Source organism: Oncorhynchus keta, chromosome 12 (assembly GCF_023373465.1).
Source record: "Oncorhynchus keta strain PuntledgeMale-10-30-2019 chromosome 12, Oket_V2, whole genome shotgun sequence".
Lineage (NCBI taxonomy): Eukaryota > Metazoa > Chordata > Actinopteri > Salmoniformes > Salmonidae > Oncorhynchus > Oncorhynchus keta.
In genome coordinates this window covers 5,632,218-5,648,433 of record NC_068432.1, presented here as the reverse complement: position 1 = coordinate 5,648,433, position 16,216 = coordinate 5,632,218, and the positions used below count along the sequence as shown (strand labels likewise).

General features: G+C 41.9%; 2 protein-coding genes across 14 annotated transcripts in view; one reads left to right on the top strand and one right to left on the bottom strand.

Annotated features, from left to right (window-relative positions):
• Window positions 1-2,825: 2,825 nt before the first annotated feature.
• On the top strand, window positions 2,826-8,598 carry LOC118390898 (S-phase kinase-associated protein 1). Its single transcript, XM_035781638.2, has 6 exons — window positions 2,826-2,992; window positions 3,858-3,954; window positions 5,611-5,684; window positions 6,719-6,862; window positions 7,603-7,743; window positions 7,965-8,598. Exons 2-6 carry the CDS (start codon window positions 3,858-3,860, stop codon window positions 7,998-8,000), a joined length of 492 nt encoding a protein of 163 aa, XP_035637531.1. The 5' UTR covers window positions 2,826-2,992; the 3' UTR covers window positions 8,001-8,598.
• Window positions 8,599-8,644: 46 nt separating this feature from the next.
• The window catches only part of LOC118390897 (transcription factor 7-like 2), an 81,305-nt gene continuing 73,733 nt past the window's right edge, over window positions 8,645-16,216 (bottom strand). For 3 of the 13 annotated variants that reach the window (XM_035781628.2, XM_035781624.2, XM_035781626.2), the window contains 4 exons: window positions 16,093-16,140; window positions 13,946-13,994; window positions 13,242-13,314; window positions 8,645-10,451 (listed from right to left, as the gene is read on the bottom strand). In XM_035781628.2, the coding sequence (XP_035637521.2) occupies window positions 10,205-10,451; window positions 13,242-13,314; window positions 13,946-13,994; window positions 16,093-16,140 (417 nt within the window). In that variant the 3' untranslated portion in view covers window positions 8,645-10,204. Of the gene's footprint in view, window positions 10,475-13,241; window positions 13,315-13,945; window positions 13,995-16,092; window positions 16,141-16,216 lie in introns of all 13 variants that reach the window. The other 10 variants (XM_035781625.2, XM_035781629.2, XM_035781630.2 and 7 more) reach the window with 7 other exon arrangements.

The following is a 16,216-nucleotide window of genomic DNA, read 5'->3' as shown; positions in this document are numbered from 1 at the left end:
GCGATGTGTTGGTTTATTCACTTGACTTTGAGTCATCTGACACTACTGATGGACATTTAACCAAGGCTTATGATGATGTACAGTGCCTTCTGAAAGTATTCAGACCCCTTGACTTTTTCCACATTTGATTCTTTTTCCACTTTATTCTAAAATTAAACACTGTCCCATAATGAGAAAGCAAAAACGGGGAGAACATTTTTGCAAATAATGAAATACGTATATGTAATAAGTATTCAGACCCTCAAATCAGCTCAGGTGCATCCTGTTTCCACTGATCATCCTTGAGAGGCTTCTTGATTGTAAGTCCACCTGTGGTAAATTCAATTGACTGGACATGATATGGAAAGGCTCACACCTGTCTGTATAAGGTGCCACGGTTGACAGTGTATGTCAGAGCAAAAAACAAGCCATGAGGTCGAAGAAATTGTCCGAGTGCCGAGACTCCACATTGGCAAAAAATAAATAATAACCTATTTTTGCTTCGTCATTATTGGGTATTGTGTGTAGATTGGGGGGGACATTGAATAAATTTAACTTAAAATGTGGAAAAGGTTAAGGGGTCTGAATACTTTCCAAATGCACTGTATGTAAGTCATATGCCTAAATAAAATGACCAAAACCATGATTGATTTTTGGAGAAAGGGTGAAGAATAAAGCTTCCATGGATGCTGAATATATGTATTTTGTTGCTACTACACTCTAATTTTACATAGCTAAGTAATAACTACACTGATAATTTTTATCACATGGTAGTGATAAATACTTCTAATGATCCAACCTGTTCACCACTTATTTCCCATAAGAATGTGTTACTGTTGTTAAAGGGTTGCAGGTAGCCTAGTCGTTAGAATGTTGGGCCAGTAAGTGAAAGTGTGCTAGTTCAAATCCTGAACAATCTTGTTGAAAAATCTGTCCCATGTGCCCTTGCCAAGGCACTTAACACTAAATTATCAAGGAACCCACCAGGTACAACCCTAAATCTGTAAACACAGGCACCCTCATAGATTTGGGGTGGCAGGGTAGCCTAGTGGTTCGAGCATTGGACTAGTAACCGAAAGGTTGCAAGTTCGAATCCCCCGAGCTGACACGGTACAAATCTGTCGTTCTGCCCCTGAACAGGCAGTTAACCCACTAGGCCGTCATTGAAAATAAGAATTTGTTCTTAACTGACTTGCCTAGTAAAATAAAGGTAAAATAAATAAAAAGATATCATGCTGACCAACCTGTCCTCTAAGTACACCTCTGCTGTCTTCAACCAGGATCTCAGCGATCACTGCCTCATTGCCTGCGTCCGTAATGGGTCTGCGGTCAAACGACCAACCCTCATCACTGTAAAACACTCCCTAAACACTTCAGCGAGCAGGCCTTTCTAATCGACCTGGCCCGGGTATCCTGGAAGGATATTGACCTCATTCCGTCAGTAGAGGATGACTGGTTATTCTTTTGAAATTGCTTTCCTCACCATCTTAAATAAGCATGCCCCATTCAAAAAAATGTAGAACCAGGAACATATATATCCTTTGGTTCACTCCAGACCTGACTGCCCTTGACCAGCACAAAAAAATCCAGTGGCATACTGCATTAGCATCGAATAGCCCCCGCGATATGCAACTTCAGGGAAGTTAGGAACCAATATACACAGGCAGTTAGGAAAGCAAAGGCTAGTTTTTTCAAAGGCTAGTTCTCTGCTGCCAATGACTGGAATGAATTGCAAAAATCACTGAAGCTGGAGAATCATATCTCCCTCACTAACTTTAAGCAGCAGCTGTCAGAGCAGCTCACAGATCATTGCACCTGTACATAGCCCATCCAACTACCTCATCCCCATATTGTTCTTTTTTTTCTTCTCCTTTGCACCCCAGTATCTCTACTTGCACATTCATCTTCTGCACATCTATCACTCCAGTGTTTAATTGCTAAATTGTAATTACTTCGCCCCCTTTGCACACACTGTATATAGATTCTTTCTATTGTGTTATTGTCTGTACATTTGTTTATTCCATGTGTAACTCTGTGTTGTTGTTTGTGTCGCACTGCTTTGCTTGATCTTGGCCAGGTCGCAGTTGGAAATGAGAACTTGTTCTCAACTGGCCTACATGGTTAAATAAAGCTGAAGTAAAAAAAAATGCTCCATTGATAATGACAGGTCTTGGCCGTGACCCTACTCTCAGAGGGTGTCTTAGGGGGAGTTGGTATATGCAAAAAAAACACATTTACAATTCACACATGAATATAATGCAAATATTAAGCACCCACCTAAATATTATAAGTGAAGAAGATACCATGGAAATAATCATATACAAATAATGTGGAAAGAGTGCCATCTCACGGCAGGACTCAACATTACAACTCGGAATGTCGGTCAAGGTAAAGGTGTGATTGTGAATCAGTGATCATTGTTGTGAATAGTATTTTACATAATATTTATAGCCACATGTTATATGCGAATAATATTTTACATAATATTTATAGCTACATGTTATATGCAATACTTCATAGGCCTACTATTCAAGTAAGGCAACAACAAAGTGTAGGCATATTTACATTAAACAATTACTGTCATGGCATTAAAAAAATACTAACATCTTGGCTAACAATATGACTGCACAAAGAGAGTAAAACAATTATTTGTTTTTGTGCTGGGACAAATTGACAGAACCTGAGCAGTACACATCATGAAAGAGCAACAATGTGCATATAATACTATAATTGTATATATTTTGGACGCAAAAAAATAACAGAATGCACAAAATATTAACAGAATGCACAAAATATTACAAAAATAATATTAGAAGACAATCATGTTAATAAATATTACGTGAAATTCTGTCTTCATGTCAACGGGGGAAATCACTCACAGGCATATCACAAGACGACCTGCTCCACTTGACAAAGCGCAGCTAGCACAGTTCCAGCGATTGCCTGTGCTTCGGTCTGGCCTTGTTGACGTTTAATATTTTATCTCTAGATTTGCTTTAAAAAAAAAATCACAGTAAGTAACCACCATTTAGTTGCATGTCTTGGTGAAATAATTTGTGTTTTAAATGTAGTATTCCTATATCTAAATGAAAATATAATTGACTTGAATATGGTTGCTAAGACGAGGCCTTGCTGACGACGTCGTTAAGCTAGTCGTTGTCAGCTAGCACAGTAGGCTAAGGTTAACGTAGCTAACTAGTTAGCTAACTGTTACTTGAAATTATTGCCACTTACAGTGTAGCGCTAGTATTGAATCTAATTTCAGCCTATGCCTGTTTCAGATATCCTGGCTGTTTACAGTTGCCAAGGCTGCATGTGTAGTTAGTAACCAAGCAAGTTAATGCTAACTACTGTACCTAGTTCATGAAACAGACTGGAATCGAAGCTAGATAGCTATGTTGAGTTAGCGTGTGAAGCTAGCTAACGTTATCCAGCCAACTCTACAGCTAACGTTATACAGTGAGTTGCGTGAACTGGTAACGTAGCTAGGTAGAACTACTTAGTTAGTTAACTAACGTGCCTGTCTACCGAAACATGAACTTGGCTGGCAAGTGTTTGGGTACCTATTAACTGGCGTTACTTGTCTGACTACAGTAACGTTATCTAACTAGGATTGGAAATGGCTAACTAGCCACCTTAACGTTAGCTAACGTAGCTAATTACTAACTAGCCACCTTAACGTTAGCTAACGTAGCTAATTACTAACTAGCCACCTTAACGTTAGCCAACGTAGCTAAGGTAGCGTAACTGTTCCCTTGTCAGTAAGCCGAATACAGGGTTCGCCTGTCACCCTATATAAAACGTAGTTTATAAAACGTAGTTTATAAAATGTAGCTAACGCAAAGCCTGAAACTGACAAACGTTTTCCTGTTTTACAGATGCCCACAATTAAACTGCAAAGCTCAGATGGAGAGATCTTTGAGGTGGATGTGGAAATAGCAAAGCAGTCTGTTACAATAAAGACAATGCTGGAAGGTATGTCGCTATGTACTCTGTTGTGATCATGTGGTTGTAACATGAGTAGGGTGTTCAAATCAAAACGCATATTTTGATCAGTGGGTAAAACATGTTCATTATGTTGTTACTCCTCTAAGAAAACCACTGGTCCAAACCCCATGAAACTACCTTAATCCCATCAAAAGGTTATTGGAGTTTTAACAGTGTATACAAAAATATGAAAATACTACGTCATGTCTCAAATCGATATATATCTTAACTCCTATATTGTTTTATGTCCTCTGGATTTGAGAAGAAAGATGAAGAGTTCAACGGTGACCCTGTCAGGTAGCCTTAATTCTCGCACAGCATCCAGCCTAGCTGACAATGCTGTTTTTCATATTTTTGGGAACGTTTTTCTCCTTCTCTGGCCTCCATTGATTTAGTCATGCTAATTTTAACCATCCAACAAGGGTAACTTGTAACTCCCAGTAAGTTTTGAATGGAGGCTGAAAAGATTTGGCAGGGGTCCTCAGATCCTCAAAGTTACATAGCTGCACCAATGAAAGCATCTTGACTGGCTACATCACCGCTTGGTGTGGCAACTGCTTGTCATCTGACTGCACGGCAATACAGAGGGTAGTGCATACGGCCCAGTACATCACTGGATGTACTGGGCAGAGTTCCCTGCCATCCAGGACTTCTATACCGGGTGGTGTCAGAGGAAGGCTCTAAAAATAGTCAGACTCCAGCCACCCAAGTCACTGTCTCCTTTCTCTGCTACCGCACGACAAGTGGTACCGTCTGAGACCAAAAGGCACCTGAACAGCTTCTACCCTCAAGCCTTAAGACTGCTGAACAGTTAATCAAATGGCCACCTGGACAGTTTACATCGACCTCCTTTATTATTTATGTATCTGAATTGTTTTGCACTGGCTCTATGCACACTCACTAGACTCTACCCACACACTCACACATACTACACTGACACTCCAACACACACACATACTACATACGCTCACACACAAAACATACACAAGCATATTGACGCCACACACACACTCTCTCACACATAGAACCACTTTCACACTTCACACTGCTACTCAGTTTGTTATATATCCTGATTGCCTACCCACATGTACATACTGTATTACCTCAACGACCTTGTACCCATGCACATAGACTTGGTACTGGTACTCCTTGTATAGCCTCGTTATTTTGTGTTACTGTTTCCTTTTTTTTGGTGCAAATATTCGTTTTTTAAAATTGTATTGTTGGGAATGGGCTCGTAAGTAAGCATTTCACTGTAAAGTTTGCCTGTTGTATTCGGGACATGTGACCAATAACATTTTATCTGATTGGATATAGACTTGAGGTTTGGACCATTGGTTTTCATAGAGGATCATCTACAAAATTAACATATTATTTTACCCATTGGTCAAAAGATGCATTTTTGATTAGACACCCTATTAATGCTAAAATCTTGTTATTTCAAGATTTATTTAGTAAATATTTTCTGAACTCTATTTCTTGAACTGTATTGTTGGTTAAGGGCTTGTAAGTAAGCATTTTGTGGGAAGGTGTTGTACCTGTTGTTGTAGTCGGCGCATGTGACAAATACAATTTGATTTAAAGTACAGCTATCAAAACTGTCTGGCAGTATCTGTGTGCTTGTCTAATGGTTGTCTTTGATAGATTTGGGTATGGATGATGAAGGAGATGATGATCCAGTCCCCCTCCCGAATGTGAATGCAGCCATCCTCAAGAAGGCAAGTGGACTCACTGTCTGAGTTATCCCATATCTGGTGCAATGGACTGAGGGACAGGCAAACTGTTGGGAGTTGGACATTGATAACCTTAGGTAAAGTGCCTCCTCCCAACCAGAGCTGGGGCTATCTTATCTCTATTTCCACTTTTATCAGTTTAGTTGCACATCACTTCTATCCATAGCGGCACTATTCAATTGAACCCAAACCTTCGTAGCCTTTTCTACTAGATGATTTTCCAGGAAGTGAAACATTTGTGCACAATTTAAACCAATGTAAGCCAAACGTGTAGGCAGAATGACTTTCCCAAACCTGTAACAGGGATCCGTACCTATGTGGGAGCCACTGTGAGGGTCCATGCTCGATCATTACATTACTTAGCAGACGCTCTTATCCAGAGTGACTTACAGGAGCAGCCTTGCTCGAGGACAGATGGTTGGGATAGTTGGCCTTAGGGGCACAGTCTACAATGTGAAAGAACAAATGCAACTGTTCATCTGTGCCTGTCCGAATCTCTAGAAATCAAATGGTGTGATTGTCTGCTGAAGGTGTAGACGTTGTTCATTGGATTTATACTGTGTGAAGGGATGTGGGATTAAAGATGATTTTTGTTATTCCATCTCCCAGTTGAATTGTTCCATGCTGTCTTGTGCATGTCTCCAACTGAGGGACAAGCTGATGTTGTTTCTGCTGCTTTGTTCAGCAACTGTATCCTTGTGGCTAATGAATTACATTTTTTTGGGGGAAATGTTTGCATGGTCAGACAATTACACATTGTCTGCCTGACTTAATTAATGTAGTTTTTTGTTGTTGTTTCTTACATCTGTAGAATAGCATGTGTCTCTCTGCCAGAAGCATTACAGCTCTAAACAGAAGGTCATGTGTGCTCTGACCTCCGTCCTCAAGTTAGGCCTCTGAAACTGAACTCCGTGGGAGATGGATGCCCCGGCGTGTCTGATTGTTGATTCACGGACTGTGCGCTAGGAATTGTTGTTCCTTTTCATGTTTCCTTTCTCACTTCAGTGTCCTCCCTCCAGGTGATCCAGTGGTGCACCCACCATAAAGACGACCCCCCTCCCCCCGAGGATGACGAGAACAAGGAGAAGAGGACGGACGACATTCCCGTCTGGGACCAGGAATTCCTCAAAGTGGACCAAGGGACCCTCTTCGAACTCATTCTGGTATGTACCTACCACCCCCGCCACCCTCCCTGCCACTCACTCAAAGAAACAGTTTGACACCTGTACACATACAAAGTGGAAGTGTCTCAGGTCTTGAATTTAGGCAATGGCTTAGCTGAAATTACCACACCAGTTAAGCTAATAGGTGCTTAATAAAGTTATAACTGGAGGTAGTAGTAGGTCATTACTAAAGAGCCTTACACCCACAGTCAATAAAGTTGGTGGTACAGAACGCCTCCACTATGAAACCACTGGATTATCCAATCAAACACCCCAGAAAAAGGGATCCATCCCCCTGTAATTTGATTGGTCACCGAGGGGAGAAACAGGTGGCAAATATTTGAATTTGAGTGTCAGAGAAATTCCCTGTGCATGTGCCGTCCCTCCCTGTGCTGCTGCCGCCGAGGTGGGAGGCAAATCTGCCACCGGCTTTGCGTAGAAACGCATGTAGACTGCTGCGTTTTCTCTTCCTGTGTGTGTAAGCGGCTCAGAAAGTATCAGCTATGTGCATATGAAGTTAAACAAGCAGCTCTTGTGCAGTGATTTGCGCAATATGTTCTTGTAGCGCTCAGGGCTTCTAGGAACTGTAACACAAGTCTGTCATTTGAGGAGTATGTTTTACCCAGCTCCCGAGACCTGTTTACTCGGCCTAAGCCCAAGGCTGCAGTAGTTCACTTGAAAGGCAGTACTTGCAGTTGTTTTCTTTCCATCCTCTTATTATTTTTATTTTTTATGTTTAGGCCGCAAACTATTTGGACATCAAAGGACTGCTAGATGTCACCTGCAAAACGGTGGCCAACATGATAAAAGGCAAGACCCCAGAGGAGATCAGGAAGACGTTCAATATCAAAAATGACTTCACAGAGGAGGAGGAAGCCCAGGTAATATGGCCTTCTGTGGTTTTCAGGATGTCCCACACGGCACCCTATACAGTCACAGTGCACTACCTTTTTTTGACGAGCCCTATAGGCCCTGGTCAAAAGTAGTATATAAAATGAATACGGTGTTATTTAGGGCAGAACCGCAGTCCTGAATGCGGAGCTGCCTTGTGATAATATACATTTGAGCCATGTGACAGTGTGTGCTGCTTCCCACCCCCCAGGTACGCAAGGAGAACCAGTGGTGTGAAGAGAAATAAAGGAGGATCATGCCAACACTAACACACTGAAAGGATTGTTCCATTAACTGGTTGCACTGCGCTGTTCATACGTGTTAATATTACATCATAGTCTATTAGAGCGCCCCCCCCCTCTATGTACTCCATAGCATGACCATTTCTATTGCTTGTGCAAAATAATTTAATAAGCTATTTCATGTTTTTACAAATGTTACTTCACATATTCACATGAGATGCATAGTCTGGTCTTTACAATTTAACTCATTTTTTTTACCGAATATCTTTCTTTTTTTTGAGTCAACTGAATAAATAGCTTTTTTTTTGACTGAAATGATAGCGCAGTGCAGAATTTTGTAAATGCAGCCTCTTCTGTGCTGTCTTAAAGTCATGATAAGGAGACAAGCTGTCGTAGGAGATTTGAAGTGGGGGTAAACATGTGCAAAATGTCCTGTGGATTGGAAGTGCTTGTTGAAGAAGTAAATGTGTGCGATCTGTTTGTCACTCAACTTATATTTACCAAGCTTAGTACTATTGGAATATTTTCTCAGTTCTGCTCTGAAGATGACATTTAGGGTTAACAACCATTGAATTCCAGGAGTTAATAAATGACTTAAAATAATGTCTGTCTGCTGTTTGTGATTTTACATCTAATGGGGAAACTGATCCAGAATTTCAAAATACTTTAATACATCAAACAAACATGAGCACATCAAAGGAAGAAGTCTTTCAATGTGTAAAAAAAAATAATTGAAAAGACAGACATCAGTACAACTTTTTTTATGTGTGGTCGTTTTGATACGAGCAGTCCCCAAATCTAAGATGTGTTAACATTAGAGCACCCTCTGATGGACTAGACATTGATTGAACAAACAGAAAAGCCTTGCTGTACACCGCCTACAGTATCTCCAAAGTAAGCAGGGTTTGACACTTGCAAGCAGTAAATTAAAGCCATTGTTTTTCACATATTTTTGGTACACTTAGGTGGAACATGAACACACTGAAAATGATTGACACAGCTCTGATAACTTCAATGAAAGGAAAAGCTAATGCAAAACTTCTGCACAAAATGTGTTTTTCTCTGAGAAGATGGGTTTAAAATAAATTATATTGCTTTTAGTGGAAAACTGAAATTAGAGACTGAAGAAACAACTTTGGGAGAGAAAAAGTTCATTCTTTTACGTAACAAAACATACATTTTATGTAGGGAATTCAACAGCTTTACAACACAATGAAATATAGTACTCATTTGGTCTTTAGTTTACAGCAGGGTTCTTTAATCTTTTTCAGCTTGAGACCCAAATGAGAAATTAACAGTCCTCTTGTGACTCAAATCGCCTCCATTGAGCCAAATTAAGAAGAAATAGTGTATGAATGTAGATGTATTCTCATAAATTGCGACCCACCTCTAACATCCCATAGTTTTAGAAACCCCGGATTATAGAATGTTCAGTCAGAGGCAGTTGAGGACTGCCGAATTTCATTTTTTATTACATAATGGAGGCTTTTTGACACCAGGAAACAAATTAATCTCCCAAACTGTATCCCTATGAACAAACACCAATGATGTTTTAATTCTCTGTGAGGGACCTACATCAAAATAATGTATCTAGCAAGAATTTGACCGACAAGCAGGAAGTGCCTAAAACAAACGAACATAACATAGAGATGAGTCTCTCCGAGGGGAGACAAGAACATGTCGACACAGTGAAAAACACTGTCACTACCTTGAAGCTTCAACCTTATACGACATCATTAATCAATATAAATACTATCTATTCTGGAAAAGGTTCCTTTGACACGTCTGAAAGTCTTATGAAAAGGAGGAGTACCGTACTCCTCTGTAAAAATCTTTGGAAATGGAATCAATTCGATTTTAGGCAGTGTGAGGAAGAGAAGCAGTTATCATCCCGGCAATATTAAAATGACATGAGCACTGAGTAAATCAGTCAGAAGTCATATTGATGTGAATGGCATCCTCTCCCAGACACAACGCTCTGTCATTGTTTTTGGATGTTTATGGTGAAGGTCTTTTCTCCAGCGTTTTGCTCCCCACTCCTTGTTTATTCCGGATGACGTTGGGCTTTGTCTTTCTATCTGGCGGGGTGTTGGGATGGTGCGAGGAAGTGTGAGAGGGGACAGGACAGGTGAGGCTGGCTAGTGAGACTTGGGCAGGGGACAGTCATGATGATGATGATTGAGATTGTCGTGCTGTTGGGATGATTCTATTAAAGCTTTGAGAGAGAGTTCTGTGGTCTTGGGTTTTGAGAGGATACGGGGTGTATGTTGTTTGCTGGGCTGGGGGTGCAGAGGGATGTGTGAGGGGGAAGCAGGCGAGGGCGAGCTGGGCAGGGAGGGGTGCTGAGGGGGACGCCGCCGACGGGGGAGGGGGGCGAGTCTATAGCGCTTCCATCGGAAGAAGTGGGGCTGGCGCACCATCCTCCTTGAAGGTATCGAATGCACTTCTTTTTCCTCCTAGGAACAGTCAAGAGAGTTATCTGTGAATAAAGCGTGGATGCAAAGCGTCACCAAAATGAACTTTTTTTTTTACTGTTTTCAACATGATTGAATTGAGTTTGAAGACCCCAAAAGAGCAAATCCATTGAATACCATCAAATATGTTTTCATAGATCATCCACCACCATTTCCTTCATATCATGAATGATTTTTGTGGTTGTTCTCGTGATCATTAGAAATGTTGTTTTCTAAGCTAAATTGAAAGTGAACAACGGTTGTTTGCCTCTTCGTTAAAACCAAAGCGCCACGCCTTATCCCATGATTATTACCAGAACCCAACATGAGTCATGAGAAGGTGCGAGGAAATATTTAGAGATGGGGAGGAAGAGAGAGCGATTCTAAATGTCAGAGTTCACTATCAACAGCTGCACTGCCTGACCGCATGAATGGAGAAAGTTGAAGGCAGATGAGCATGAGAAATGGCATCAAAGTGCAGAGCGGCGGTGCATGTGCGAGATTGTGTGTGTCTGTGTGTGCGTTCATCTGCGGTGATCAGGATTCGCTCTAACCACATTCACCTCCCTTTGTTCTCTTGCAGCACAACACACACACATACAACACGCACAGTGGTCAGGAGATTTCCATGATGTGACGGCATGGTGGGGGAAGGCAGGGCAGATACCTCTACACTGATGTGACTGAGTGTGCAGATGTGTAAAGGAATAAAGGAGAAGAGATTGAGTTGGTAAAAAAGGCACTGATGATGAGCATGACTGATCCTCCATCCACTGTAAATAAAATAAAAAATGCCTGCTTTGTCATTTCTACCAATAGCATAATCAAGAAATATCTGTTTTAAGCAGAGAACAGCTACAGTCGAAGTCGGAAGTTTACATACACCTTAGCCAAATACATTTAAACTCAGTTTTTTTTCACAATTCCTGACATTTAATCCTAGTAAAAATTCCCTATCTTAGGTCAGTTAGGATCACCACTTTATTTTAAGAATGTGAAATGTCAGAATAATAGTGGAGAGAATGACTTATTTCAGCTTTTATTTCTTTCATCACATTCCCAGTGGGTCAGAAGTTTACATACTTTTAATTAGTATTTGGTAGCATTGCCTTTAAATTGCTTAACTTGTGTCAAACGTTTTGGGTAGCCTTCCACAAGCTTCCCACAATAAGTTGGGTGAATTTTGGCCCAATCCTTCTGACAGAGCTGGTGTAACTGAGTCAGGTTTGTAGGCCTCCTTGCTCGCACGTGCTTTTTCAGTTCTGCCCACAAATGTTCTATAGGATTGAGGTCAGGGCTTTGTGATGGCCACTCCAATACCTTGACTTTGTTGTCATTAAGCCATTTTGACACAACTTTGGAAGTATGCTTGGGGTCATTGTCCATTTGGAAGACCCATTTGCGACCAAGCTTTAACTTCCTGACTGATGTCTTGAGATGCTGCTTCAATATATCCACATCATTTTCCATCCTCATGTTCCCATCTATTTTGTGAAGTGCATCAGTCCCTCCTGCAGCAAATCACCCCCACAACATGATGCTGCCACCACCATGCTTCACGGTTGGGATGGTGTTCTTCGGCTTGCAAGCCTCCCACTTTGTCCTCCAAACATAACGATGGTCATTATGGCAAAACAGTTCTATTTTTGTTTCATCAGACCAGAGGACATTTCTCCAAAAAGTACGATCTTTGTCCCCATGTGCAGGTGCAAACTGTAGTCTGGCTTTTTTATGGTGGTTTTGGAGCAGTGGCTTCTTCGTTGCTGAGCGGCCTTTCAGGTTATGTCGATATAGGACTCGTTTAACTGTGGATATAGATACTTTTGTACCTGTTTCCTCCAGCATCTTCACAAGGTCCTTTGCTGTTGTTCTGGGATTGATTTGCACCCAAGTACGTTCATCTCTAGGAGACAGAATACTTCTCCTTCCTGAGCGGTATGACGGCTGCGTGGTCCCATGGTGTTTATACTCGCATACTATTGTTTGTACAGATGAACGTGGTACCTTCGGGCATTTGGAAATTAGTCCCAAGGATGAACCAGACTTGTGGAGGTCTACAATTATTTTCTGAAGTCTTGGCTGATTTCTTTTGATTTTCCCATGATGTCAAGCAAAGAGGCACTGAGTTTGAAGATAAATACATCCACAGGTACACCTCCAATTGACTCAAATTATGTCAATTAGCCTATCAGAAGCTTCTAAAGCCATGACATCCTTTTCTGGAATTTTCCAAGCTATTTAAAGGCACAGTCAACTTAGTGTATGTAAACTTCTGACCCGCTGGAATTGTGATACAGTGAATTATAAGTGAAATAATCTGTCTGTAAACAATTGTTGGAGAAATTACTTGTGTCATGCGCAAAGTAGATATCCTAACCAACTTGCCAAACCATAGTTTGTGAACAAGAAATTTGTGGAGTGGTTGAAAAACGAGTTTTAACGATTCTAACCAAAGTGTATGTAAACTTCCGACTTCAACTCTATGTGTGAATCCCTTTCCTCCCCTCAGACCTACAGGACCTCTCTCCCACTTTCCTTTGAACATCATCACCCATCATCCCCCACAAATCCCTGAGGAGACACCCACCCCATCACCAGCCAGCAAAGCAGCTTTAGTTTCCAATAATACAGCCTCCTGACACCCCAGTACGCTGGGGTTCTCTAACTGTAGGGGGCGACGTGGGTCACAGGGTTAGTGAGCTGAGTGCATGCAGAGCAGAGCACAGGAGTGGGCTGAGGCACGCTCACAGAGGGAGAGAGGGGTAGCAGAGCGAGAGGGCGAGAGATACACACCTGCAGGGACCACACCAGTCCGTTTGTTGGTTGAGGCCGAAGCGAGCTCTGCATTTCTTAGGAGAGCCAGGGTCTGAGCACAAGGCAACATGCGCATAGGAAAGAAGTAAAGAAAGAGAGGAAGAGATGAAGAGAGAGAGAGAGAGAGAGAGAGAGAGAGAGAGAGAGAGAGAGAGAGAGAGAGAGAGAGAGAGAGACAGAGAGACAGAGAGACAGAGAGAGAGACAGAGAGAGAGAGAGAGAGAGAGAGAGAGAGAGAGAGAGAGAGAGAGAGAGAGAGAGAGAGAGAGAGAGAGAGAGAGCAGAGCAGAGCAGAGCAGATAAAGAGGTCAGGGCAGACGTTGACGCATTGACAAGAGATGGTAAATCAGAGAGCCATCAAACCAGACTGTTAGTCCCCAATTACTGAGCAGGAGTCAACAACAACAACCCATAACTGCAGCCAGAACAGAGTAAAGGGAGCAGGAGCTCCATACACAACAGGCATTGAGGACACTAGGGAAGAGAGGAACACTTCAAGTGGGAAGTCTGCCATGCGTTCAAACTCGGCTAGTTAAGAGTAGCAGAGACCCAGTCCGAGTAGAGGATAGTCGACCAGTGAAGTTGTTTCAAACGCTAGAATAGGGCTTGAAGTTTTGGTATATTGTATTGAAGCGTGGTGGTTTGGCCTGAGAGGATGTTGAAGGTTGTTAATTGAACATTACCTGTGGTGGAGTCCTGCTGCTTCTCTCTTTTTCTTCTCTTCTTCTTGCCCTGTTGGAACACACGACCAAACGCACAGAGTCAGTAGGGGGGACGGGGTCCTATACACCACCGGGACAGTATCTGTCAGTGACATCTCGATGAAGACCATGGGAGAACCACGTCGTGATATTCACCATGTTCATGAGACTTAAGTCAACTGTACCAGAGACGGCCCGATTCACAAGTCGTGGAAGGGGGGTCTGAGGGCACTTTATGATCACTTAGGCCACAAGTTACGATGACAGCAGAAGAGAATAGAAGGCAAAGAACTCGAATGATCTATAGTAATATTGCTGTAAACTCCACGGGCTATACAGTGGGGCCTTAATAGTATGGTTGGGGTTGTTCACATGAAGAGAGTCATAAAGTCTAAAGTCTCATATTGGGGAGAGGATGTGGGAACAGCTCTTGGATGCCTAGACACATCTACCCTCACTGCTCCCTAAAGCATTGTGTGTGTGTGGTTACGGCTTGCGGAAGAAAACCCCACGACTGCGTAGGTGGACCTTGACTTCCTGTTTTGCTAACAGATCACATGACTACCCGGGTTTTCTGGCTTGTGTCTGGGAAGGGGTTAGACTGTAGCAGAGCTAGTGGTCCTTTGTATTTCAGTTGGTTGAGTGTGACGCTTGGAACGTCTGGGTCGTAGGTTCGATTCCCTTGACCACCCATATGTCAAATGTATGCATGATTAAGTCGCTTTGGATAAAATCGTCTGCTAACAAACTATCTGTTGATAAGCAACTGTTTTCTAAGTTGAGGGTTGTTGTTAGTGGATAGTTAGTTGACATTTTGATGACAGCTATTGAACATCTTATGTTAATGAATTAATAATAATATAATATACATAATAATAATAATATTATATATTAAAATAATTATTAAGTTGCTGCGTTCTGTGGTTGCCATGGCGCCGTGAGGTAGCCTAGGCAGAGGGCTCTGTAAATATTGTACATATTTATTGTTTTTAAGTGTTTTTAATTGCATATTTGAATAAAAAACATGTTTTTGATTACTTGTTGATAAATGGGGCTGCATGTAGCCTAGTGGTTAGAGCGTTGGACTAGTAACCGAAAGGTTGCAAGATTGAATCCCCGACTATCCAAATCAAGTGTTATCTATACGGTCACAATAAAGCATTGGTATTCAAACTTTTTCAGCGGCGATCCCATTTTTTTCCCCAAGACATTCTCACGACCCCACCTCACCCCAAATGTAATGGCACAACCTTAAAATGGGTCATTTTAATTCATTGCATTTCCATTTCTTATCAAGGGGTCGCGACCTCGACTTGGAATACCACTGCTATAAAGCGTTACTATTTCATTCTATTCTATTATTATAATAGAGTTGCCATTAGTTCTAATGTGTTTTGGGACAATATTGTCTCTGGCTGTATTTTTCCATCTTTGAAATATGAAGAAACATGCATGGAAACATACATTCAAGTGTTAAATAGTGACATTTACCTTCACATAAAAACATTATCCACAGTACGTTGCATCATATTCATCTGATTTGATACTACTAAATCAGATGCAGCAGTAAAAGCTTCATGCACATTTCACCTCATTGAGAATGCCACCACGACCAGCTCGTAACCCTCTTTACCCTAACCAGCTAACTGACTATCCACAGCCAAGAGACAGAGAGAAATGAGAGAGCCAAGCCCCTATGGTGTGTTATGATACAAAAACCCCCAAACTTTATCAAGCCAAGGAAAGGAAAATAGGCTGTGTAAAAGATCTCCAGGAAAGCAAGAAAGTGAACTCTCTCTCCCTTTGTGACTCATCCGGTCTGTTTTCATATGGGGTGAGCGAACATTGGCAATTATGTAGTCCAGGAAAACCACCCATAGAAACACATCCAGATACATAGCATAACTTACATAACATAAGCCACCTCCACCCCTCTGTGCCTGCCCTAAGGGAGGTAAAGCCTAATAATGGTCCCCCAAAGCCCAGAAAGCCTCTCCAAGCCCAGCTCCCAGCTGTCCTCTCCCTCTCTACAGTCCGAACCCCACCGCCCCACCGCCTGAGGAGGAGAGCAAGCCAAAGCCACCCTGCTGTTAGTAGAGCGGGTAAGTGGGGTAAAATGTGTGCCCTACCCAATCAGCTTTATTCTTTTCCCCCGCGCCCTCTCTAAGGCCCGCCTCCTGGAAGAATTCAACAGCAACTTCACAATTGAGCACAGCACAGAAGGGTAGTTAAGCAGCATTAAGCTAACACACA

Bases quoted from the DNA above. Each gene is read 5' to 3' on its own strand.
- LOC118390898 (XM_035781638.2), top strand. From the start codon at position 3,858: ATGCCCACAATTAAACTGCAAAGCTCAGATGGAGAGATCTTTGAGGTG. The intron at 3,955-5,610 runs GTATGTCGCTAT...TGTCTTTGATAG, and splicing joins AATAAAGACAATGCTGGAAG to ATTTGGGTATGGATGATGAA. The intron at 6,863-7,602 runs GTATGTACCTAC...TTTTATGTTTAG, and splicing joins CCCTCTTCGAACTCATTCTG to GCCGCAAACTATTTGGACAT.